This window comes from Chenopodium album, chromosome 1 (assembly GCF_948465745.1).
Source record: "Chenopodium album chromosome 1, dcCheAlbu1.1, whole genome shotgun sequence".
Taxonomy (NCBI): domain Eukaryota; kingdom Viridiplantae; phylum Streptophyta; class Magnoliopsida; order Caryophyllales; family Amaranthaceae; genus Chenopodium; species Chenopodium album.
The window spans coordinates 58,188,463-58,213,141 of record NC_137834.1 but is presented as its reverse complement, the minus strand read 5'-3'; the positions used below and the strand labels follow the sequence as shown (position 1 = coordinate 58,213,141).

Below are 24,679 nucleotides of genomic sequence, written 5' to 3'. Positions count from 1 at the left end.
TCGAAGTTGCCTTCGCCCTAGACGTGAAAGGTTTTAATTTCTGAGGGTTTGGTCCCAAATCTCTCTTTCAATTATTTAATTTAATTGCTTTGATTATTATTTTCCTTGAAGTTACTAACGTGTGTATTTTGTTATTAGAAAGAGGTACGAGGCATCCACGTAAGTACTTTATTGGTTTTAATTGATATTATGATGTAGAAATCATGCTTAGGTTGTTATTATGATTCCTAATGTTATGTTAGGGCGTTTTGATCTTCCTAGTATCATGTCTAGGGTAACTCTAATATGAAGTATGATTAAAAGTATGATGTCTTTTATTTTCTTCCTAATATTAATTGATTGTTAGTATCATGTTAGGGTTAAAGACTTGATTTTTATTGCTTAGTGACATGCTAGGGTTTGTTATTAATCTTGTTAGTATCATGCCTAGGATCTTGCTATGCTTTAACATGATTATGAACATGATTATTATTAATTATGATTGATATTATTATTATTTATGATGTTTATTTATTATGTTGCTTGATGTTTATTTATTTATTGCTTGATCACACCTTTTATTGCATGCTTAAAGGGAATTGGTACTTGCAATCACGCTTAATAAGATAATTAATAATCTTGTTTAGGGTTAATTGTGATTATAATTCAAGTGATTGCCAATAATAGATTTGTTTGTGCATTAAATTCAACCAACATAGATTAAACAGGTTTAGGTTTAATCCTATTGATTGTATGTTAGTCAGAAAGCGCACATGAATACGAGCAGAATAAAGTAGAGGCCTATTATTAGGGCAGGTTCAATCTCTTTTAGGTTGGATTTGTACCATCATCCCCGAACCCTTATTTGGTTCATGACCTTATGGAGTTGACGATCTCTTGACCTTTTATTTATTTTATTTACTTATTTTCTTATTTTAGCCCAAATAATAATAAATCAGAAAATGGCCCGAAATTATCAATCGGCACTTAAACTGCTGAACGAAATTAGGGTTAAAAAATGAATTTAGACGGAAAAATGGACAAAAAATTCCCGCGTCACGGCAATAATTCACCGTGTCACGAGAAACAGTCCCGTCTGACGGTGGGATTTCCCGTGACACGGGAAACTTGCTGTAACACGGGAGTTTCCGTGTCTGTTCCGCGTAAACCCTTCACGCGTTTTATTCCCTGTACCCTAAAATATCTCACGCGTCATACAAATGTTCACCGCGTTACAGGAATTTTTCCCGTCTGACGGTGGGAATTCCCGTGTCACGGTATACCTTTTTAGGGTTTTTATCATTTTAGGGTTCCGTGTGTTCCCTCAGCACATTTTTTCTATAAATACCCCCTCATTTTTTATTTACGGGGCATCAATTAATTCTCTATTTTTCTCTCTTCTATGCTCTATCCTAAACACTAGCCTACCCTTCTTCTTTCAAAATTCCTTCTTCAAGCACTCCAAGGAGTCCGTACTTTACTCGTGGTTCTGTCCTTAAGCCTAGGCGTGAAAGGTAGAACTGTTTGAGGGTTTGGTCCCAAATCAATTCTATTTAATTTAATTTAATTATTGTTTTATTATTATTTCCTTGAAGTTACTAACTTGTTTATTATTTTGTAGTTGCAAGCAAACAGAATCAAAGTAAGAATTATGTTCCTTTTATTTCTATTATTTTTCTAACGATTTTATATTGTTAGAATTATTGTTAAATTGCTTCAAATATTGATGTTTATTCTATTATTTATTATGATTATCGTATTGCATGTTTAAAGGGAATATGTAATTGAAAATCACCCCTAATAAGATAATTTGGACAACCGGTTTAGGATCCTTTTTAGTCTTTTTGTTAATTGAAGTAATCATAATATTTTAGAATTATGTGTTGCATTAATATTCAACCAATTTAGCATAATAATATTTTGGAGCAAATTGAATATTTTGTTTATATGCATTTGAGATCGCAAGAATGTTTTTCACTATAAGAATCAAGTAGAGGCCAATACGGGCGAATGTGACTCCATGACTCACTTCGTACCATCATCCCCGATCCTCCTTTCGTTGTTCCGAACCATATGGAGTTAGTAATCTCATGGATTAAGAATGGGGTGTAACCTTCACGGGTCAATCGTTGTTGCCTTCATTGTCCCTTATCGTGGTTGCCTTTTTATGATCCGTGAATGGTTTACAAGTTCCTTAAAAACTTGTTGGTGGCTCCCTAATTTTTTTGTCCCTAATCGTATTATGTCAAATCCCACTTCCTGTGAGTGCCAAGCATATTCACACATGCTTTAATGTAAGCGCACTTCGAGCGACGCCTATAGTAGTCGATAGGGACGGAGAATGATTTAAGACATTCTGCGATCCTTAATCACTCTGTATACGCCGATACCTACAGAAAAATGTTAGTTTTACAGATAAAAGAGTAAAGGCATAAAATGCTTATCTAACACCAATGTATCGATGGCAAACATGTTCGATAGTATCTGACACCAGTACATCGGTGACAAATGAGTTTGGTAGCTTTTTATGCTTGAAAAAATCTATTGGATTATATTTTTTGTGATACTTTCCATGCTTGAGGTAAGTCGACAGATAATTTAGGCAGGTTTCTATGCTTGAAGAAATCCACCGGATGACACTTTCCATGCTTAAGGAATTTCGACGGATGATTTTGGCAGGTTTTTATGCTTGAAGAAATCCACCTGATGACACTTTCCATGCTTGAGGAAAGTCTACATATGAATTTGGCGGTTTTCTATGCTTGAAGAAATCCACCGGATAATACTTTCCATGCTTGAGGAAAGCCGACATATTATTTTAGCAGCTTTCTATGCTTGAAGAAACCCGCCGGTTGAAATACTTTCCATGCTTGAGGAAAGTCGATAGATGATTTTAATCGCTGTCTGCTTCGCCTTGAGAAGTAGCAACGACCGACAATTTTCCATGCTTGAGGAAAAACTTGTCTGATGAAGAGATTGCTAGTCTTTGTGTATTGAGAACCTTGCACCGTGAATCGTCTTCGCTTGGGAGATGATCACTTAAAAATGATGATGGTTTGCTTGTCCCCGAGCGTGGGCTGTAGATGGTTTGCTTGTCCCCGAACGTGGGTTGTAGATGGTTCGCTTATCCCCAAACGTGGGTTGTAAATGGTTAGCTTGTCCCCGAACATGGGCTGTAGTTGGTTCGCTTGTCCCTGAACGTGGGATGTAGTTGAGACCTGCAAAATGAAATTTGCCATGGGACTCATATATACTGTGATTGACTTGACCAAGCTTTGACTTGACACGACATGACATGACATGTGTATGACTTGTGATTGTGTGTGTATAAGTATGATTTGAGTGTATGAGCAGACACAAGCAATAAACAATGCAAAAAGCAAAAATTTTCCGTCATTTTTATCATGAGTGGAGGGTACCGACTTTCTCCCGAAAAAGAAAGAAGTGAAAAAAAGTTTTTTTTTTGTTTTTTTGTTTTCCCTCGATAAAAAAAATTTTAAAAAGTTTTTGAACTTCCTCAAAATAAAAGACATGAAAAAGGGAAGAAGTTTTGAACTTCCTCGTTGAGCAAGACGAAATGAATCGTATGGATTGAATTTCTTGTCTTGAAAATAATATATGCATGATGCATGTCCTTAGGCCAGGAGGCTAAGGAATATTACATCATGTGATACGATAGATGAATGAACTTAGGTCATGGAGCTAAGCATCATATATTGTGTAAAGAAACGATCTTGAACGTCACTTAGGTCTGGAAGCTAAGCACGAATATTGATGAAGTGATTGTTACATAATGAACATTGCTTAGGTCAAGGAGCTAAGCACGATATGCTTTGTATGATTACAAATCATTGATATATAAATGGTACTAAGCACATTATGCGATACGTGAAACAATGAATATTGCTCAGGTCAGGAAACTAAGCAAGTATACAATATTTCTTTTAGTAAATGTAGTCTTGAAAGATAATGAAGCATGCGCGGTAGGGAAAGTAGATTTCATGATAAAGCGTTCCTAATGGAAAGAGATGATATGTCTATGTATTTGTGAAAGAAGTGTGTGATAGTGATACTAAGGTGAGGCTGCAAAGGCTATGGTGATGGAAAGAGATGTGAGAAGAGTCGAAAATGGTAACCCTTTAGGCTGGGTAGGCTAAATGATGTGGGTTCATGACAGGGTAAAGTCGTATCCCCTAATCAAAAGTAATACCTAAATCCTCCAACTAATGTAGATAGGGAAGTAGGGTCGATCTCCACAGGGAAACAAGTCTTTTTACTCCTAATTAATTATTATAATCTAAATTATCGAAGTAACCAATATTTATATTCGAATAAGAAACTAAACTACTAAGATTGAGAATAGAGAGAAAACAATATATAAGAGGATCTAGGGCATAGGTTCACCAATAAATAGTACTCCAGGGTAGAATATAATAATCATTCATCAATGCATATATTAATCAGATTATAAAGGGCTTTCGCTACGTATTATAATCACACAATTAATTTACCGGTATTAAATCTCATCTTTCCAATCTCGAATTAACCATTTATAAATTAACCTGCCTATTGAAACTAGACCTAAACATTAATTCTCATCTGTCGAATCTCGAATCAATATTGTTAAACTCATGCATAAAAGATCAGGCCTAATCTAGTCACAGAGCATTAAATCAATCAATAGGAAATTAATCTAGCATTGATAATTAACAACAATAAATTACCCTTTCATATTATTTATAGATCCCCACTACTACAAAATTGGCCAAAGAGACCACAAGTTAGAGACCATTTAATTAAATAGGTAGTCTCTTAGTATCAAGAGACCAAATATCCTAAATATGTGGTCTCTTTGATATTTCGAGAGACCACTTATTTGAGATAATAGGTCTCTTGTAGTTTTTCAAAATTTTAATTTAAACGACAGAGACCATTTTCCTACATAAGTGGTCTCTTTTTTTAAAATACATATAATAATTTTTTTTAAAAAAAAAAACAAAGGAGAGACTGGTGAAATGTCTAATATGGTCTCTACTCTCTACATTATCAGTCAAGATGGTCAACACATTCCCAATTCAATTAATTTTTTTTTTTTTTGGGTTGGAACCAATTAATTAATTTAATTTTCATTTTCCACGAAAACAATTAAACCGCCAAAACAAATAATTTTGCAGCAGCAGCGGCGCACCATCGACCTTCGACTTCGATTCTTCCGCCATTGTTTCCACCTTCGTTTTCCACCTTTTCCATTTTCATCTTCCTCCATTTTCATTTCCAAACCCATTATATGAAATTTATTACAATCTTTTGAAGTTTAGAACCCAATTTCAAACCTTTCGTCTATTGCACGAACCCTTACCGCAACTCTTGCAATCGCTCCACCACTAGGGTCGCACGACTAGCCGGAAAACACCGCCTACAGTCGCCTACTGCGCTACTAGCACCACATAGGGTCACACGGGTAGCAATTGATTGGATGTTTTGGGCATTGAATTCGCAATTTTAGTACTACTGCCCTAGCTATTCGCACAACTTTGCTAGCCTCCAAGAGACCACAATCGACTACTGACGCATTCTACCTCCGGCCAACCACTGCCAACAGGACCAGACGGAAAACCCTAACCAGCCCTATTAGGGTCACCGCAACTAAGCTAGGTATCATATTTATTTTGTTTGTTTTATGTAGATAATATTTTGAATATGAATCGTGTAATCGTGTTTATTGATTGTTTGCTACGATCGATGTTCTATTGTTATAGTAATCTGCCCATCTTGTTCATATATGAATCCTGTTTTTATGTATACAGTAATGAGTTATTGGATTTTGATTTTCCCGCGAAAGTTTGGATTTTTTAAAAGTTGAATAAAATAATTGCTATAATGTATGCCCATTTTTTTCTTTTTATTTGCTATTGTGTAATTGTGTTTGGCTTTGATTATCCTCTTTTATCTGAACTTTGTTGTGATTGGAATTTTTTTCTTTTTATTTTATACGGTCCGATGCCACGTCGTTAATAACATACAATGCGATGATTATAGATGCTATGATTAGACCAAGATTACACTTTAATTATTGTTTTGCATTTTGATAGAAATCTGTTGGTCTATTTTTAGTGATTAAACAGATCCGTTTGTGCTATTAGATTTTTAATATTCGAAATTAGTAAGTTTAATTATGTTGCTAAGGGTGAAATTAAAATCAAAGTTGGAATTACCGTCTGATATTTGATGATTCTTGACTCTCTTTCTGAGGCTACATAGAGACTTTGTTTTTAACTTTGTCAATTTCATACCTTCCTCTATTTTTAATTGTGATTTGGTATTTGTGTTATGAATATTCTAAGAATGACTCATGAAAGTAACATGTGTTACTAGATTTTGAGGAGTTTGTGTTTTGTTCTTCGTGCTTAGAAATGGATCAAAGTTGGATAACAACAACAAAGCCAGGTGACCCTGAATATCAACAAGGTGTTAAGGAATTTATTAAATTTGCATTTGAAAATAGTGGAGGTCGCTCCAAGCTACGTTGTCCTTGTTTTATGTGTCATAATTTTTTGCATAAGAGACCGGATGAAATTCTCAATCATTTAAATAAATGGGCATTTGATAGAACATATACCCATTGGATTTGGCATGGGGAACGAAGAGACATGCATGCGGATGATAGTGGTGAGACTAGGGATAATGTGTGTGTAGTTCATGATGTTGATGAGGGTGATAAGTTAGAGGACATGTTGCATGCGATTGAGGATCAACTTGATGACTACCCTTCAATGCTTGAGAGCTTGTTAAGTGACTCTGAAAAGCCATTGTATGAAGGATGCACCAAGTACACGCGATTATCCGCTATTCTTAAGTTATATAACTTGAAGGCGGGTCATGGTTGGACTGACACTAGTTTTAATATGTTATTGGAGTTAGTGAAAGACATGCTTCCCAGAGATAATGTTCTTCCGGATAGTACATATGAGGCGAAAAAGTCACTAAGCCCAATGGGTTTACTTTATGAGAAAATCCATGCATGCCCTAATGATTGTGTATTGTATCGAAATCAATACGAATCATTAGAGAGTTGTCCAATTTGTGAAGCTTCACGGTACAAGAAAAGGGAAGGAGCAGTACCAGCGAAGGTTTTATGGTATTTTCCTATAGTACCAAGGTTCAAACGATGGTTTTCAAAAGCAGAAGATGCAAAGAAGTTGACATGGCATTTCGATAGTCGAGTTGACGATGGAATGCTTAGACATCCAGCTGACTCTCCGCAGTGGAGATTTATTGATGGAAAATTCCCTGACTTTGCCCAAGAAAAGCGTAATTTACACCTTGCATTGTCTACGGATGGGTTCAATCCATTCGGTTCCTTGAGTAGCACATATAGCACATGGCCAGTTATGCTAGTGACCTACAACTTACCTCCTTCATTGTGCATGAAGAGAAGGTATATGTTCTTGTCGTTGTTAATTCAAGGTCCAAAGCAACCGGGCAATGACATCGATGTGTATTTGACTCCACTTATTGATGATTTGATTATGCTTTGGGAAGAAGGTGTTGAAGTGTTTGATGCTTATCGCAATGAGAATTTTAATTTGAAAGCAATGCTATTTTGCACTATCTAAGATTTTCCGGCGTATGGCAACCTTTCGGGGTACACTGTGAAGGGGAAAACAGCTTGTCCCATCGGTATGGAAGATTGCAAGGGAACGTGGTTAAATGCATCTAAAAAGCATGTCTATCCGGTTCATCGCCAGTTTTTGCCGCCTAATCATCCATATCGCAGGAGAAAGAATGTGTTCAATGGGCAGCAAGAGTTTAAAGGGCGATCAAAAGTCATCTTAGGTGAAGAGATATTCGATAAGGTGAAAAATATTGACATCACATTTGGCAAGAAACATAAATCGGCCCTTTCTACGCAGGGGTTCAAAAAGTGTTCGGTTCTTTGGCGGCTTCCTTATTGGAAACATCTTTTTGTGAGACATTCACTTGATGTTATGCATATTGAGAAGAATGTGTGTGATATTTTGATTGGTACCTTATTGAATATCAATGGTAAGACTAAAGATGGCAAAAAAGCGAGGGATGACTTGAAGGATATGGGGATTAGAGGTGAACTCCATGCTGTTGATAATGATAAAGGTCAAACATACTTGCCTCCTGCTTCTTACACTTTTTCAAGAAAAGAGAAAATCGAATTTTGTGAAAGCTTGGCAGGAGTGAAAGTGCCCGAGGGTTATTCTTCTAATATTCGCAACCTTGTGAATATGGAAACCTTGAAACTTGTAGGCCTAAAGTCACATGATTGCCATGTTTTGATGCAACAGTTATTACCTGTGGCGATTCGCTCAATTTTGCCTAAAGATGTTCGATTTGCAATTATCAGACTATGTGGATTTTTTCTTGCGATTTATAGCAAAGTCATTAATCCTAAAGAGTTGACTACTTTGGAGAATGAAATTGTTTTAGTTTTGTGTCAATTAGAGATGTACTTCCCTCCATCATTTTTTGATGTTATGGTTCATTTACCAATCCACTTAGTTAGAGAGATAAGATATTGTGGTCCGGTTCACATGAGAAATCAGTGGTGTTTTGAGAGGCAAATGAAAACCTATATGGGATATGTGACGAATGCTTTTCATTCGGAAGGTTGTATAGCTGAACAACTGTTTTATGAAGAAGTTCTTGCTCATACCGGTGACTTTTTTTTGAATTCAAAGCGGATAGGGCTTCCTGTATCTCGTCATAGTGGAAGAATGGATGGTGAGGGGACCATAGGTCGAAAACAGCGTGACTTGTCTTATGATGATTGGCATAAGGCGCATTCATACATTCTTCATAATGAGGATGAAGTTATGCCATATGTGGAGCAACACATGAGTTACTTGAGGAAGTGCAACAGAAAGGCAAATGAGAAATCATTAGCTGCCGAACATAGCAAATCATTCATTACTTGGTTCAAAGATCAAGTTGTGACAGAGCTAATGGATTCTTCTACTTTAATTTCTGATCGATTAAAGAGTTTGGCATTCGGGCCTAATTTCAATGCCACTTACTATTCTGGATATGTCATAAATGGTTGCACATTTTACACAAGGTTCCAAGATCAACAAAGTACTATGCAGAATAGTGGTGTTAGTTTAGAGGCCGAAGCCTTGCATTTTGCCAGTGCTAAAGACAAAAATCCTGTGAGTGGTTTGATGAGGTACTATGGGGTTATTGAAGAGATTTGTGAGTTACATTACTCTACTTTTTCAGTACCTGTTTTTAAATGCCAATGGGTTGATAATAACAATGGGGTCGAACATAGTGATTTTGGGCTTACATTGGTTGATCTCAACAAATTTGGTCATAAAGAAGATCCTTTCAGCTTAGCAAGTCAAGCAAAACAAGTGTTTTATATGACTGACCCGGCAAACAAGAAAATGTCAGCAGTTATAACCCCGAATCCTCGACATATTGATGATGATTATGGCGATGATAGTGTGTTAGACAATGCTTATGTTACGCGAAAGGTACAAGGACATATTGAGGTTGATGTAGCTGATGATGTTTCAATATATGTAAGGGATGACCACAATGAAGGCATGTGGGTTGAAAAAGAAAAAAAGGGAACCAAGCAAAAGCGCACTAAAAAATCTTAATAGGTGTGTGAAAGTTCATTGCCTTAAATCTTTGTGGTTGTTACTTTATTTTTTCAACTTGAATTATAAATGTGTGCTTTTATCACTTTAATAATTTCATTGCTTATCTAAATTTTGACATATTAGTCATTATAACATATTCTGTTTACTTTTTGGAATTGAGTTTTTTTGTTATGAAATTAACTACTCATGTCACTCTAAATTTTGACCTTTTGTGTAGTAGCAGGATGGCTCGAAAGAAATCGCAAGTGCACGCAACGGACAATTCTGAATGCGAGGAAGAAAGAGGTCCTACTGTGCTCAGAATGGTTGGGAGAGCTATTCAGGTTGGCATTAAAATCCCTTTACAGTGGCATACAACTCGGAGAATCCCTATCGGTGTTCATAGAGGTCATTTCTCCATCTACATTGGTGTAGTTGTTCGTGAAAAAGTGAGCATCACCTACAGAAAGTGGTCAGACCTGCCAAAAGCACTTATTGATGATTTGTATGACAATATTTCGGTATGTATAATGTTTTTATGTTTTAAAGGAAGAGAAACTGAATTATGTATCGATAATTTTAAATGTGATGAATATCTGAATTTCTTTTGGATATAGAGGGGGTTTCATATCCTTGAGGATCACAAAGGTTGGATTATGAAACAAGCTTGCGTTCGATGGAGAGCTTTCAAGACTAGATTAAGGCTCAAGTGGTTGTACCTGAAAGATGGAACAATCAATGATTCTCCACCATTGAAATATCCTTTGATATCTAAAGATGATTGGGAAAAATTCATTCAGGCTTGTAATTCTAGGGACTTCAAGGTGCAAGTTCATTATGTTGGCATTTATTTTATCTTTATTTTTTTATGTACATTTGAAATTTGTGTGGATTAACTCTGATATTAAATATAATTATTGCAGAAATTGAGTGAAAGAAATCGTGAAAGTTCGAAGAAGAGGACCTCAAAATATCGAGGTGGGAGACTTGGCTATCAATATTTTGAAGAAACAATTGTAAGTATATGCTAAACATTTTATAACTACTATGTGGTATTAGTGGTGTTCTTATTGCTGTAACCTTCTGTTTTTTACTTCAAATAAACTTAATACTAGCTGTTCTAACTAAATAATAATCCTGGTGTTCTGTTTTTACCTTTGCCTCGCTGCTTAGCTTAATAGTGCTCATTCCTCACCATGCTCATTCATGATAATTTAATAAAAGAATATATAGAGAACTCAATTGATAATTTTAGAAATTTTGAAATTCTTTGTGTTTCAGCTATATTTTCTATTTTATTTGCAATGGTAGGAAAAAGAGCTGGAGAATCAAGGAGTACATGTTTCATACGTGCCTCGGCATTTGACTTGGATTAAAGCTCATTCTCATGTGAAGAATGGAGTTTTAACTTTTGATAATCCTGCAGATAAGGAAATCCATGATGCAATAGTAAGATATATTTGCATTTGTTTTAGGTGTCTTCAGTCACTAAGATTATTATTTGGGCACTGATATAATTTTTTTTTATAATTTCCAGATTAAGTTGGAGACGCAAGTTCAAAAAGGTGAAATACATGTTACAGGTAGAGATGACATCTTAGCAAGAGCGTTTGACAAGCCAGAACGGGGTGGTTCCGTTAGAGGTGTTGGATCTGGAGTAACTAACACAGAGTACTTTGGGTTCAACAAACCACCTGCACCTAGCGAAGTCAATGCTAAAATGAATGCGATGAACTCAAAGATGGCATCTATGATGAAGTAGCAGAATTTTATAGTGTCATTCATGATGTCATGCTTGAACCAAGAGCAATTGAGAGCATTCATGGCTGGTGGTGCTCAGCAAGGTGTTTTTGGTGGTGACACTGACACTACAGGTTTAGGTGGCCTGCTTGGTGTTTCTGGTAAAAATTTCTGTTTTGGTGGCGACTCCAATGGTTCTACAAACCAAGTGGCAGGTGGTATTGTGTTCAATGATGCTCATATAGACAACACTTTTGGTCATGAGATCCCATTGACACAACTCTTAATTAGAGGTATGGAACGCCATGATGGTAAAGGGCCACAATTTAGACACGATTCACCAGGGGATAAATCTCATGAAGGGGCCTACTATGCACAAGAAATTGAGTCAAATGCAGAAGCTCATCATACAAACAGCCCTATTGGGCATCAGCCTCATCTTCAGAACCTTGAGACAGAGCCATATCGTGTCCAATGGCCTGAGGTGAACCATATCGATCAATCTGCACATACCACAACCCCCGCACAACTAAGTCAAGTAGTGGACATCATTAGCACCCATACATTTCCCGAGGTCAGCCATACTTTGCACATATGTTTATGTGAAATTTTAGCTATGTAGCTTTAATGGTATTAGCAGTAACCTTATATCTGCACATATTATGAGGTTATGTCCTTCCTAATCAGAATCTGAAATCTAGCATAATCATCAGAATTTAAAGTTCAGAATTGTAGATATGAACTGAATTTTAGAACCGATAATTTCAGAATTGACCTAAAGATCAAAACTTATATATGAATTTGCATTGAACCACCGAGTCTACACCATATACTATGCTGTGACAACACTTGTGTGCTCATTTTTAGGGATGTAGTGACTGTTGCTTGGCAATTGAGGGAAGCGACAAATCTCTACAAGTGGTTGCTAACGGAAAAGTCCTCATAGAAAGCAGCACCGAAGTTCTTGGAAATCATAACACATCGTTGCCCCCTGGTCATCGTCGAGTCACCATTACAGAAGATATTGTGCCAACTGCTCCTCTGCCATGCCCAAACGATGAATTGCTTTTTGTATGTCATGCTAAGATATCTTATACAGCTTGGCCTAATCATTTGATTTCCCCCAAAAAGGTAGTATTCTTCCTTGTTTTTAAGCTTCTGTCCGCTACTGTCTTTAAGATTCTTCATATTTTTTTCTTTAAGCTACTGACTGCTGTGGCAGCGGCAGCAGCCCTTCCTACCAGCGGCAGCAGCCCTGCCTTGCAGCGGCAGCAGCTTGGTTTTTCAGTTCCTATGCCCTCTTAGTTTTTGGTGTGTTGTTCCTTGCATTTTTGATGATAGTCCTGTTTTATTTTTCATGTGCAAACATATTATAAAGGCGAACAACCAATCAGATAAAGAAGTTGATGTGACCACACCATCCCCGCAATCTACATCCTCCCACGCATCAACAACTCGTAAGTATGTTATTACCGACAAGGATCGTGAGAAGGTGACATCTACTTTGATGCGTGTTATGAGAAAAAAAGCTATGGGAATGCAAAAGACCGGCGATACCATCTCTATCACTATTCCAGAGAGCATGTTTCTTAATGAAAATGGGTTAAATGTTTCACTTGATTACGAAGACTTGCTTGATTGGTGTTTCCAAAGGGAGGTTGGAGAATCGCAAATGAATATATTCATGAAGTAAGTTCACCTCCAATTTAGTTTCTAATTACAATGTGGAAAATCTTTGGTCCATTCTCATATATATTTACAACTTTTGATGGGATAAGGATCTTGAAAGAACATTGTCACAAAGAAGGTATCTCGGGAATGTATGGGTTTTGTGACTCTAATGTTCTATCGCCTTTGACACCAACGACAAACGAGCAAGTTCGATCTAACTATCTAGCTCGTGTTTTTGGGTGCAATGAGGGGAAGAACTATAATCAGCTATTCTTTGCTCCTTTTAATGACAAGTATAGTTCCTTTGTTATGTAATTATGTTACTTTGATTGTTATTCTTGTTCATTATTTATGCTTTAATATATGTAATTTCAATTTTCTTAACCTGATTGCTTCTATATTGCTATGCTATGCTATTTTTACTAATAAATTCCTCTTAAAGCAAACAAAGTCAGGGCAACATTGCTATGTTAAACAGTTTCTGCCCCCTTTTACATTTTGTTGTTTTTCTTATCCATTCTTCCTTCTAAAAGTGCCTTGCTGCTGGTTTAGTATGCATTGGACGTTAGCTGTTATTAGTCCGTGGAATGGGTTGGTGTATTGGCTAGATCCACTTGGAGCAGAAAATAAAATCAACTCATTCGCTGAAAAGATCATCACTGAGTATGTATAATTGCAATAACTTTGTCATTAACTTCTTATTTTGTTCTTACTGTGTATTTGGAAACTATTACAATTTTCCTATCTTCATGTAATTGTGTAGAGGAATCAAACAATTCAGCTCGGTCCATCGGAAGGACATCAAGAAAATAAAAAAGAATGCATATATTATGTGGGAGCAACTACAAGTAAGTTATCTAAAGTTTTATAGCAGTTAATATTATGCAGTTTAATCCTAAAATCTAATATCTTGTTAATGATTAATTGTTTGCATTATCATAGTGTCCTCGTCAACCAGCATACACCAAGTATTGTGGATACTTTGTTTGTCGATATATGCTAGATATTGTGCAGAAAAGAGTGCTATGGGTTTCCAAGCAGGTATATTACAAATATATGTCATTTAAATTGGTATAAACTGTCCTCAGCTCTAACTAATTGTCTGTCTGTCTGAACTGTGAAACCAACTGTCTGAACTGTGAAACCAACTATGAAACCAACTGTCTGGTGAAACCAACTCTGAAATGTGAAACCAACTATGAATGTAACTCTGAACTGTGCAACCAACTGTCTGAATTGTGAATGTAACTCTATCTGTCTGTTGCTCTAACCAACTGTCTGAACCGTGTTCAAGTGTAACTCTGCAGTCTGCATGCAGCTTAATCATATTAACCACCAAAAATAATCAAATTAGCTTATGCAATCAGAATAGCTATAAGGTTCTGATTAAGGTTTTGTATATTCTGATTTGTATATTCTAATAACTATAACATTATCAGCTTATGCAATCTATAATAGCTATAAGGTTTTGTATATTCTGATTTGTAGTTCTGATTGTAGTTCTAATTGTCAGGTCTACTTTTCATTTTTGAATCAGTCTTTGAAATTAAGTTAGGAATGAAATTTTAAATTGGAGTTCTGATCCCCCCTTTGAAATTTCATTATAGTTGTGATTTTAAGTTCTGAAATTCATTTCTTTTCAGTGCTTTGTTATGTCTGAAATACACCAAGTCTTGAAATTAAGTGAGCTAAGGGTGTGGATTGAGGATGTTCGTCAAAATGCTCTTTTGCTTTTTTATGTCTGATTTTCAGCTTTTGGTTAAATATCTATCTGATTTCCGTAAAAAATAAGTAAATAAATAATGCTCTTATTTGATGGCATATGTTGCATGTTGCTTCTGTTTGTATCTCACCTGTCCTGAGCCTATTATGCCAATCTATAATGTTGAACTTGCTGTTGTGGCAGCTCTAAATGTTGATGAAGAATCTAAGGAGGAGTGATCGGTTGGGGTCTGTTCGTAGTAGTATAGCTTCTGTTGTCATAAAGTTTGTTTTAATTGCTTTTCGAAGGGGCACTGTGTTTGTTAATATTAGGGCCATTAGTTTTTAGATTAGTGAATGGTTCTATGTTAATAGCTATTTGCCTTCCTCTAATTTTGATTTATGGAATGAGGTGGGCTGCTTTAGTTGTAAAACTCTAATTAATTAATATATTTCGTCTAGTTTGTGTTAAAAAAAATGTTGTATGTTGCAGGTCTTTCCCCCAATTAGTACATATTCTTCGGAAGACATTAATGAAATGCGAGATTTGTGGATTAAATATGTTCTTGATCATGAGCCAGATGACGAAGATTCATGATGGATGAGCTTGATAGATGATGAATCAGCAAAGCTTGAATACGAGATAAGCTTAGTGTTAATCATTATACTTGTGAATCTATCTCTACTTTTGACTCTTTATTTGGAGGAAAAGCTCTACACTTGAGTTTTGTTTTTGAATATTAGAATTAATGTAAATTTTGGGTTTTATTTCTATTGTAGAGAATTAGTTTTTGTATTAAATATTTTTATTTACATATATATATTATTTGGAAAATTTATGTTTCTATATATATGTACTGTATTAGTGGCAGGTTCAACAATGTAACATATTGGCGCCAAAATTTATTGGATGAATATGAATTGTAAAAGGAATATGGCAATTTATTTATTTTTTTTTTAAAAAAAAAAACGACCTCAGAGAGACCACCTATTTAAAATAGATGGTCTCATTATTCAAAAAACAAAGACCACTCATTTAAAATAGGTGGTCTCAGTATTTAAATCCAGAGACCGCCTATTTAAAACATCTGGTCTCTTATCCTTCTATATTATTTATTATTAAACTAAAAAAAGAGACCATTTATTTTAGCAAGGTGGTCTCAGGTATTGTAAAGTTAGACCACCTTTTATGAAATGGTCTCTTAGGCCAAAGACACCTGTGAGCTAGAGACCACACTTAAGGTAGTCTCTTAGGCTATTTTGGTATGGTTTCTTTGGCCCCACAAACCCTACAAATAAAACTACTCACACATAATTAAATCTAAACTAATTAAAGTAATAAAGCAAGACATGATAAAAAGAATAAAGTAAATAACTAAGATTAAGAGAAGAGAAATCGTTACCAAAATAAATCTGGAATTAAGAGTAGAATTAAGAACGAAGGTTTAAGAGAAAAGAAATCTAAGAGAATAATTAAGAGAGTAAAGAAAGAGTAAAAAGAGAGAAGAAGAGATACTAAAATCGTATTACGGAGGAGTATTTATACTCCGTACAAAAATCCGTCACCGGGCGCCAGCCTAAGCTTCTCCGCCCGGTCGGGCGCGCCTCCAGGCGCCAGCCTTTTTGGCCGGGCGGCTCATTTGGGCCACTATTTGGACTTCGATTGGGTTCCAACTCTTCGGGCCAATCTGGATTTCCTCTTCCGGTCTTGAATACTCGGTCCAAATGCCCCGGTATCACCTATACCGAGCCCTTAATCACCGGTTCGATGGCTCTAACCGGCCCTGGGCTATGGAATCTGGTCGTGTTTCTCTAATGCTCGTGATTGCTCCAAAATATCTCGGGAAAATACTCCAATAGCATAAATCCTTGCAAAAGTCAACCAAATCTACGAAAACACTAGAAAACACCAATTATTAATAAAAGTGGCTCTAAAGAGCAAAAAACACTACTAATTATGACCAAGGGACGGGGTAAAATACAGTATAAAATAGACACATCAAACTCCCCCAAGCCAAACCTTTGCTTGTCCCTAAGCAAAGATCTTATCAATGAATCAATAAATATACTTCACCCTAGAAAGTAAAAATCAAGCACAAACGATTCAGGGTAAATCAAATAAACATGCTTCAAAGTCAACCAATCAAATCCATCCAATAACCTTTCTTCCCTAATAATTATCAAATAGAGCAAACCACAAGAGCATATAGAATTCAAGACTAGTGCTTACACACTCAACTCTCATTTATGTGGCGAGTAAAAGATGTACTCGATCGCTCTCCATCCAACCCCTTTATGTGAACAATGCCCTCCCATCTCACACTCTCGTGTATATAAAACAATGAACGCTCAATCCTACTAGTCGACTCGAAATATGCCAAATCATAACTTGCATTGATAAACAACACTTTCACATTCATACAATTCTATGCACAAAGGTCAAAAGGTCTTTAAAGCTTGTAATGTAAGGCTAGGGTAGAGGGTAGGAATCATTTAGGAACAAGTGAGAGAAATGCTATGCTTAAAGGAGCCATATCCTAATAAAACCTATGATCAAAATAACTAATGATCATACATCTCCAACAACATAACCAACTCAAACATAAACCAAATATACTCCAATCATAATAAATAAACCCAACTCTTACAATTTCACTCATAAAATATAATAATGAAGAAGTAGAGTGAATAAAAAAACTTTGTTTTCAAAACTCTGATTTTCATTGAAACTCACTTTTTTTTTTCTTGAACAACCTCCAACTGGAACATTTGAACATTTTTTTTTCCTTTTGAAGTTCACTTATTTTTTTTCACATTTTTTTTTCTTGAACTTCTCTTTTTTTTTTTTTTTTTTTTTAATATCATGCTTAATTTTTCAAGAAAATATAACTCTCAAACTCATCAAAAATAAACATGAATAACAACAAAACAACTTCTCAAAGTCGTCCCACCCAAGTTGTGCAAATAATAAGTACACTACAAACTCCTTCACCTCACTCACTAATAGCTCCCCCAAGCTAAGCTTGGGACTAGTAACCAATTGGGCAAAATAGGCTTGTAATATGGCTAATAAAACAACAAAAAGTCAAGGCAACAACATGGGTAGCAAGAAGGGAACAAATGTATCTACAATATCTGGAGGCTACCTAAAAGAACAAATGCCTTCGTCCTCCACTGCACAATGTGCATAATAATGAATCATATAAATATTACTAATAGTTGCAAATCAATACTCAAATTCATTGACATACCAAGAATTATGGAACTATCACACATTTCCTAACCAAATCAACTAGTCAAGCACTATATTCACAAGTAGTTGGACAAAATTGACGCATGTAAAGGTTTCAAGGCAATCAAACATCAAATCATGATCAACTAATCCACAATGCATATCATCAAATACCAAGAATCAAAACAATTTTCTCAAGTAAAAGGCACAGGGAAGCATAATTTATAATTCATTGGAACGTATTTTTGAATTTTTTTATTTTTCAATGTTTTTGTATTTTTGTATATATAAGAAAGCAATAAAACTAACCTAGAAAGCAGAAAATCTAACCTAAGAAAACACACCAAAAATAAAAGAAAAGAGAAAAAGAAATATACCAAACCAAAATCTCCCCTAAGCCAGAATCAGACAATGTCCTCATTGGCTCGGGAACTAGCCCAGCATAGCTAGTCCTGATTATCCTCATCCATCGAGCCGAAACCCGCACCTCCACTGCCACCTGCACCACCTGCACCAGAAGAGCTACCACCAAAATAATCAGCGTGAAAGCTCCTTCCCCCCGCCGGTCCCCCGAAAGGAATGTCCTTTCCTTACCCGAAGAAAGAAGAATAGTCAGTGTAAATACCTCGGGCAGTGGGATCCCTATCGTATCCCTAGGTTGGAGGCTGAAACCAGTCAGGGTGAATAGCGTCGTCGGGAATGTTGCCCCGACGAGCATAATCATCGTACATAGGGTAGAGAGCTCTACCCTGGTTCCTCTCTAGGTACCCTAACTTCTGGTCAATGGAGCCAACCATCCTCCTAAGGTCAGTATGGGAATTCTCGATACGTCCTAGGGCCTGACCTATACTCTAAAGATCCCAAACTGGGTCAGAGTCAACATGAGGGACAGAGTGGGACATACGAGGTGGAGAGAAAGCCACCTCGGGCTGAGGCTGGGGTGGTGGAACTGGTGGTGGTGGTGCCTGCCCCCTAGCGTTGGCAATTAAAACATCATAAGTGTAAGAAGGTTGCCCTGGGGGAAAGGCGGTCAAGTCAGGACTGGGTAGGGGAAAAATGGGCAAAGGTTGCTCGCTCCCAGTCCGAATACACCAAAAGGGTGTCTGCTCGCTATCCGGTCTAACCCACCTCACATCCTCAAAATACCTAGCAGTCATATAGGTATCTGGTCCACAGTTGGTCAGCTGGTGGGGTCCGTCTACTACAAAACCGGCCTTTTTCACTACTATACGAGTGATAAGGCCACCTAAACGGATAGGGGTCTTGGAAGTGGTGTTGGCTATGGCATGCCTACTCAAATGGTGAACTATAAACCTACCTATGTTCAATTTCCCGTACCCGTACACATAGTGTCCTATGACAGCTAGTTCATTAGATTGAGCGTTATGGGGCTCGGCCGTACCTAAAAAATACAAACCCGTAAACCTTTGCCAGATTTTTGGGACAGGGTGGTGAATAGGTTTGGTACTAGCATGTTGGGGGTCGGGGGTAGGCAAACCAGTCAAAGCATAATATAAGTCACCCATTTTATAGTCCGCATGCCACTGGTGAGATAATTCAGAATTTAATTCAAAAATTTTACAAAATTCTACAAAAGTTAAACTAATATTTCTATTGTTTAACCTGAAAAATAAATTTGGCCCATTTCTACTACTAACAACATGGAAAGTGGACAGGAATTCACAAGTAAGTTCTCGGTATGTAGGATAATGCATATCAACAAATTTTCTCATGCCAATGTCATTCAAAAATCGTTTAACAAAATCATACAAACCAAATGATTCTAGGGTAGGGCGGTGTAACCACCGAGAAGGAATTACCTCACGACCGATTAAGTGCTCTAGCGTTCCTTTTGCTCTCGACTCACAATCTGGATCGTCGGCCAGTACGGAAGTTGCAAGTCCGGGTCGTATTCCTCCCTCGAACTGGAGCTCCTACCAAAAATGGACCTAGCCCTCTTTGAAGCCATGTTTAAGAAATGGGTTTGAAAATTTATTGAATTAAATCTGAAAAATTTTTATATGAAAATGTAAAGGATGAAGAAAGGATCACAAATATGTAAAGAGTTTTGAATTTGGGTAAGGAATGGAGGAGAAATCTTAGAGAGAAGGTAGAGAGAATTTGAGTTTTAGAGAGAGAAAGTAATGGAGAAAGAAGAAATAATGAGAAAAGGTGAAGAAAGAAGAAGAAAAGGCACGGTTAGGGCTCGCGCCCGGTCGGGCACCAGCTCGCCCGGTCGGGCGATCTAAATCATGAATACTACGCTAGCCCTCGCGCCTGGTCGGGCGGCGTTCGCCCGGTCGGGCGATCTTTCAATCTAATTTTTACCAAGTCTCGCGCCCGGTCGGGCGATCTATAATATCCAAATTTCTCCTGGTCTCGCGCCCGGTCGGGCGCCCTTCGCCCGATCGGGCGATCTTGAGGTTCAAAAATTCGCCCTTCTCGCGCCCGGTCGGGCGAGGCTTGCCCGATCGGGCGGATAAATTAGTCTGTATACGATGAATTTCGCGCCCGGTCGGGCGAAATTACTCTATTTTTAGACCTTGATCTCGCGCCCGGTCGGGCGAGCTTCGCCCGATCGGGCCCAAGGCTAAATCGTCTAATTATCATTCTTCTTCTTATATCCAAAATTTGGCTAACTCTTTTCTTCAAACCTGTACAAACACTCATAAGACTCATTAAATTCCCTCATCTCTACTCTCATAAGGAAAAAAGAAATAAAAACTAGTCTAAAAAGCATTAAAAATACGGGTTGCCTCCCGCAAAGCGCTGGTTTATCTAGGTCCCGCACGACCTTCTTACCAAGTACAATATCTAGGACCCTTGGCCTAACACTTGATCGGGTGGTTTCTCACCCGGTCTAGCGGTGTTCAGGCTGCGATGCGGCTTCCTGACATACCCTGTGGGACGCCAAATCACCTTATCTGGTGGATCCTCCTTGACTTGGACTGGGGGATCTTCAATGCTACGCATCAATGATCCTTCATTTATCGGGGATTGCTTCAAATTTTCCTTGCATGCAACACTTGAAACTCGATCTGACGGAACACTTACCGTAGGCTCGATTCGCACAACCTGCTCGATCGGTTCCACCTGTTCACCCTCGAAACCAAGACCAACATTGTAGAGTGCTCTTTCTATTGCATCGACTTCCTTCTGCCATTTGTTTATCTCATCTGAAAAGGATGCAACACAAGATACCGCCTCCAAGGGATCTTTTTCAAGAGCTTGGGGCTTGTTAGAATAATTTACAACCACATTAACACTGAAACATTTCTCCTCAGTCATGGAGCTTTTAGGGGCATTATTTAGATTAAAAACAACTTTATCATCCCCTACTGATAATGTTAACTTACCACTTCTTACATCTATGACTACTCCTGCAGTGTTAAGGAATGGTCTACCCAAAATAATTGGGGTTTGCATATCCTCAGCCATATCAAGAACAACAAAATCTACAGGTATATAAAATTTACCTACTCTAACGGGGACATCCTCTAAAACACCTAAGGGGTATTTGAAAGAACGATCGGCCATTTGTAGAGTTATGTTGGTAGCTTTTAATTTACCCATATTCAACTTAGAACACACAGATAATGGCATGACGCTAACACTAGCACCCAAATCACATAATGCATTATCAATCAAGAGATTGCCAATATGACAGGGGATGGAAAAACTACCCGGATCTTTTAATTTAGGTGGAGACTTATTTTGAAGTACGACACTACACTCTGCAGTGAAAGCTACTGTCTCTACCTCACTAATAGACCTTTTCCTCGTCAATATTTCTTTCATAAATTTTGCATACGAGGGGATTTGTGTGATCAATTTAGTAAAGGGAACTGTTACCTTCAAATCTTTTACCACCTCCAGGAACTTACCAAACTGCTTATCCAAGTTTGTCTTCAATTGAAGATTAGGGAATGGAAGTTTGATAATTGGCTTTGGAGCATTGTTACTCTTATCTGGAGTAGCCACCTTCTCTGAAGTCGTACCCTGCAATGTAGAATTAGATATGTTAGTACTATCCTTTAGCCCTGCAGGGCTATCAACTACATTGTTTGGTTTAACGGAATTAAGATTAGCATTATTTAATAAAACAGGTTCATCAACTCTGGGCATAGAGGGCCCTTCATAGTTTGAAAAACTCCTTAGAGTAATTGCAAATGCTTGATCCGTAGGCCGGGTTGGCTGTGCCGGCAGAGCTCCTTGTTGGCGGGCTTGTAGGGTAGCGGAGAGTTGCTCAATTTGATTATCTACAATTTTATTATGCGCTAGAATTTGATCAATTGTCGCATCTCTGCTCTCCATGTGCTTTTGCATATTGGCCAACATTGCTCTAATTTTCACCAGAGACGGATCAGAGGATGAGGAGGGTTAATGTGGTTGGTTCTTCTGGCTAGCATTGGGATGGTAATATTTCTGCTGCTGTTGCTGTGGCACCTGTGGTTCTTGTGGTGGTCGATTTTGAACATTAGTGCTCCGGTAGGAAAGGTACGGACGATTCCGATACCCAGGATTGTAAGTGTTGGAGTATGGTTATTCTGCCTATAAGCTTGGAAGGCATTAACTTGCTCCACGGAACTCATGCAATCTTGCTCCCAATGACCTACAATACCACAATTTTCATAGAAAGCCTCATTAGAATTATTATTAATCGCAGAAACATTAGCTACATTAGCAGTGCTCAGATTATCTAATTTTTGGCAAATAAAGGTTAGTTGAGCTTGCAAAAAGGATACACAGTCGACACTATGCTTCCCCTTGTTAGAGAATCCTCTAGGGTTCCCATATTGGGAATTGTGTATCGCCATGTCTTCAATAACCTGACCTGCATCTTCAACATCAAGATTCATAAATCTCCCACTAGCTGCAGAGTCTAAAATTATTCGAGAAGAATTTCCAAGGCCATTATAAAAGGATTGGATTAACTGCCATTATGCTAAATTATGGTGGGGGAAATCTCTTTGTAAATCTTTGAACCTCTCCTAAGCCTCATATAAAGATTCATCGGCTTCTTGGGCAAAATTCTGGATCGCACTCCGTAGTACGACTGTTCTCTCTGCAGGGTAATACTTGTTACAGAAATTCAAAACAAGAGTTTCCCAGTCAGTTATACCAAGTGTAGTTCTATTCAAGCCATTAAACCACAATTTAGCTTTTCCAGTTAAAGAGAAGGGAAAGATAATCTCCCTGATTTGGTCTTGAGTGACCCCGGCTTGCCTGATGGTGTTACAATATTGACAATAGTCGGCAATGTGAAGATTCGGGTCTTCACCCTTGGCTCCACTGAATTGCTTCCTCTCTATCATCGTTATAAATTAAGGTTTGATTTCAAATTGAACCCCATCAAGAGCCGGAGTTGGGGAGAGATGTGGAAAATCCGTAAGCTTTGGTTGTGAATAATCACTAAGCTTCTTTGGAGCCGTCATCTCTGATTCTGCGTCTGATGATGCCTCTAAATTGCTGGAATCAGTTGGAGGATCGCGGTGATTATTGTTATTATCACCAGATTCCGCCAGGATTTGCTTGTACGAATTTTTCTGTCTATGGAAGGAACGTTCGATCTTAGGATCGAATGGGATGTAACCTGATCTGGACCACCTGTGCATAAACAAAAACTAGAAGCAAATATGAGATTTGTCTCAGAGAACTAACGCTCTCTGAGACAAAAGGGAAATAATCAAGACTATAAAAACAATCAGAAATAAAAATAAAACCGTTTCCCCGGCAACGGCGCCAAATTTTGACAGGGTAAAGTCGTATCCCCTAATCAAAAGTAATACCTAAATCCTCCAACTAATGTAAATAGAGAAGTAGGGTCGATCTCCACAGGGAAACAAGTCTTTTTACTCCTAATTAATTATTATAATCTAAATTATCGAAGTAACCAATATTTATATTTGAATAAGAAACTAAACTACTAAGATTGAGAATAGAGAGAAAACAATATATAAGAGGATCTAGGGCATAGGTTCACCAATAAATAACACTCCAGGGTAGAATATAATAATCATTCATCAATGCATATATTAATTAGATTATAAAGGGCTTTCGCTACGTATTATAATCACAAAATTAATTTACCGGTATTAAATCTCATCTTTCGAATCTTGAATTAACCATTTATAAATTAACCTGCCTATTGAAACTAGACCTAAACATTAATTCTCATCTGTCGAATCTCGAATCAATATTTTTAAACTCATGCATAAAAGATCAGGCCTAATCTAGTCACAGAGCATTAAATCAATCAATAGGAAATTAATCTAACATTGATAATTAACAACAATAAATTACCCCTTCATATTATTTATGGATCCCCACAAACCCTAGAAATAAAACTACTCACACATAATTAAATCTAAACTAATCAAAGTAATAAAGCAAGACATGATAAAAAGAATAAAGTAAAAAACTAAGATTAAGAGAAGAGAAATCGTTACCAAAATAAATCTAGAATTAAGAGTAGAATTAAGAACGAAGGTTTAAGAGAAAAGAAATCTAAGAGAATAATTAAGAGAGTAAAGAAAGAGTAAAAAGAGAGAAGAAGAGATACTAAAATCGTATTACGGAGGAGTATTTATACTCCGTACAAAAATCCTAAACTAAAACAAATTAAAACGACGTTAAGCGTCCACTAATAAATACACGCGCCCGATTGGGCGAGGCACCGCCCGATAGGGCGCGCCTTTTTATCCTTACTACTAATCTCGCGCTCGGCCGGGCGCGTCAC

At 37.3% G+C, this 24,679-nt stretch overlaps 4 protein-coding genes and 2 non-coding genes across 6 annotated transcripts; all 6 read left to right on the top strand.

Annotated features, from left to right (window-relative positions):
• Positions 1–5,973: 5,973 nt before the first annotated feature.
• Positions 5,974–6,126, top strand: LOC145566698 (small nucleolar RNA snoR2/U65). Its single transcript, XR_014095475.1, has one exon. It is a non-coding gene; the product is annotated as a small nucleolar RNA snoR2/U65 (small nucleolar RNA).
• Positions 6,127–6,392: 266 nt separating this feature from the next.
• On the top strand, positions 6,393–7,595 carry LOC145633245 (uncharacterized). Its single transcript, XM_081685514.1, has one exon. It carries the CDS (start codon positions 6,393–6,395, stop codon positions 7,593–7,595), a length of 1,203 nt encoding a protein of 400 aa, XP_081541640.1.
• Positions 7,596–7,661: 66 nt separating this feature from the next.
• LOC145633237 (uncharacterized) lies at positions 7,662–9,614 on the top strand. Its single transcript, XM_081685507.1, has one exon. It carries the CDS (start codon positions 7,662–7,664, stop codon positions 9,612–9,614), a length of 1,953 nt encoding a protein of 650 aa, XP_081541633.1.
• Positions 9,615–9,762: 148 nt separating this feature from the next.
• On the top strand, positions 9,763–15,982 carry LOC145591263 (uncharacterized). The gene is made up of 5 exons (XM_081647710.1): positions 9,763–10,117; positions 10,214–10,420; positions 10,520–10,612; positions 13,950–14,048; positions 15,202–15,982. The coding sequence occupies exons 1-5, from the start codon at positions 9,788–9,790 to the stop codon at positions 15,304–15,306; spliced, it is 834 nt and encodes a 277-aa protein (XP_081503836.1). The 5' UTR covers positions 9,763–9,787; the 3' UTR covers positions 15,307–15,982.
• LOC145563608 (uncharacterized) lies at positions 11,419–13,885 on the top strand. The gene is made up of 7 exons (XM_081624056.1): positions 11,419–11,820; positions 12,204–12,411; positions 12,540–12,647; positions 12,731–13,025; positions 13,115–13,300; positions 13,560–13,670; positions 13,771–13,885. The coding sequence occupies exons 1-7, from the start codon at positions 11,419–11,421 to the stop codon at positions 13,883–13,885; spliced, it is 1,425 nt and encodes a 474-aa protein (XP_081480182.1).
• Positions 15,983–22,887: 6,905 nt separating the features above from the next.
• Positions 22,888–22,994, top strand: LOC145566098 (small nucleolar RNA R71). The gene has a single exon (XR_014095357.1). It is a non-coding gene; the product is annotated as a small nucleolar RNA R71 (small nucleolar RNA).
• The last annotated feature ends 1,685 nt before the right edge of the window (positions 22,995–24,679 follow it).

What these genes read in the sequence shown, in the direction of transcription:
- LOC145591263 (XM_081647710.1), top strand. Translation starts at nt 9,788, where the DNA reads ATGAAATTAACTACTCATGTCACTCTAAATTTTGACCTTTTGTGTAGT. An exon ending in GTAATTCTAGGGACTTCAAG is followed by an intron (nt 10,421 to 10,519) that starts GTGCAAGTTCAT and finishes TAATTATTGCAG; the next exon opens with AAATTGAGTGAAAGAAATCG. An exon ending in TGCTATGGGTTTCCAAGCAG is followed by an intron (nt 14,049 to 15,201) that starts GTATATTACAAA and finishes TGTATGTTGCAG; the next exon opens with GTCTTTCCCCCAATTAGTAC.
- LOC145563608 (XM_081624056.1), top strand. Translation starts at nt 11,419, where the DNA reads ATGGCTGGTGGTGCTCAGCAAGGTGTTTTTGGTGGTGACACTGACACT. An exon ending in CTATGCCCTCTTAGTTTTTG is followed by an intron (nt 12,648 to 12,730) that starts GTGTGTTGTTCC and finishes ACAACCAATCAG; the next exon opens with ATAAAGAAGTTGATGTGACC. An exon ending in GCTGAAAAGATCATCACTGA is followed by an intron (nt 13,671 to 13,770) that starts GTATGTATAATT and finishes GTAATTGTGTAG; the next exon opens with AGGAATCAAACAATTCAGCT.
- LOC145633237 (XM_081685507.1), top strand. Translation starts at nt 7,662, where the DNA reads ATGGAAGATTGCAAGGGAACGTGGTTAAATGCATCTAAAAAGCATGTC.
- LOC145633245 (XM_081685514.1), top strand. Translation starts at nt 6,393, where the DNA reads ATGGATCAAAGTTGGATAACAACAACAAAGCCAGGTGACCCTGAATAT.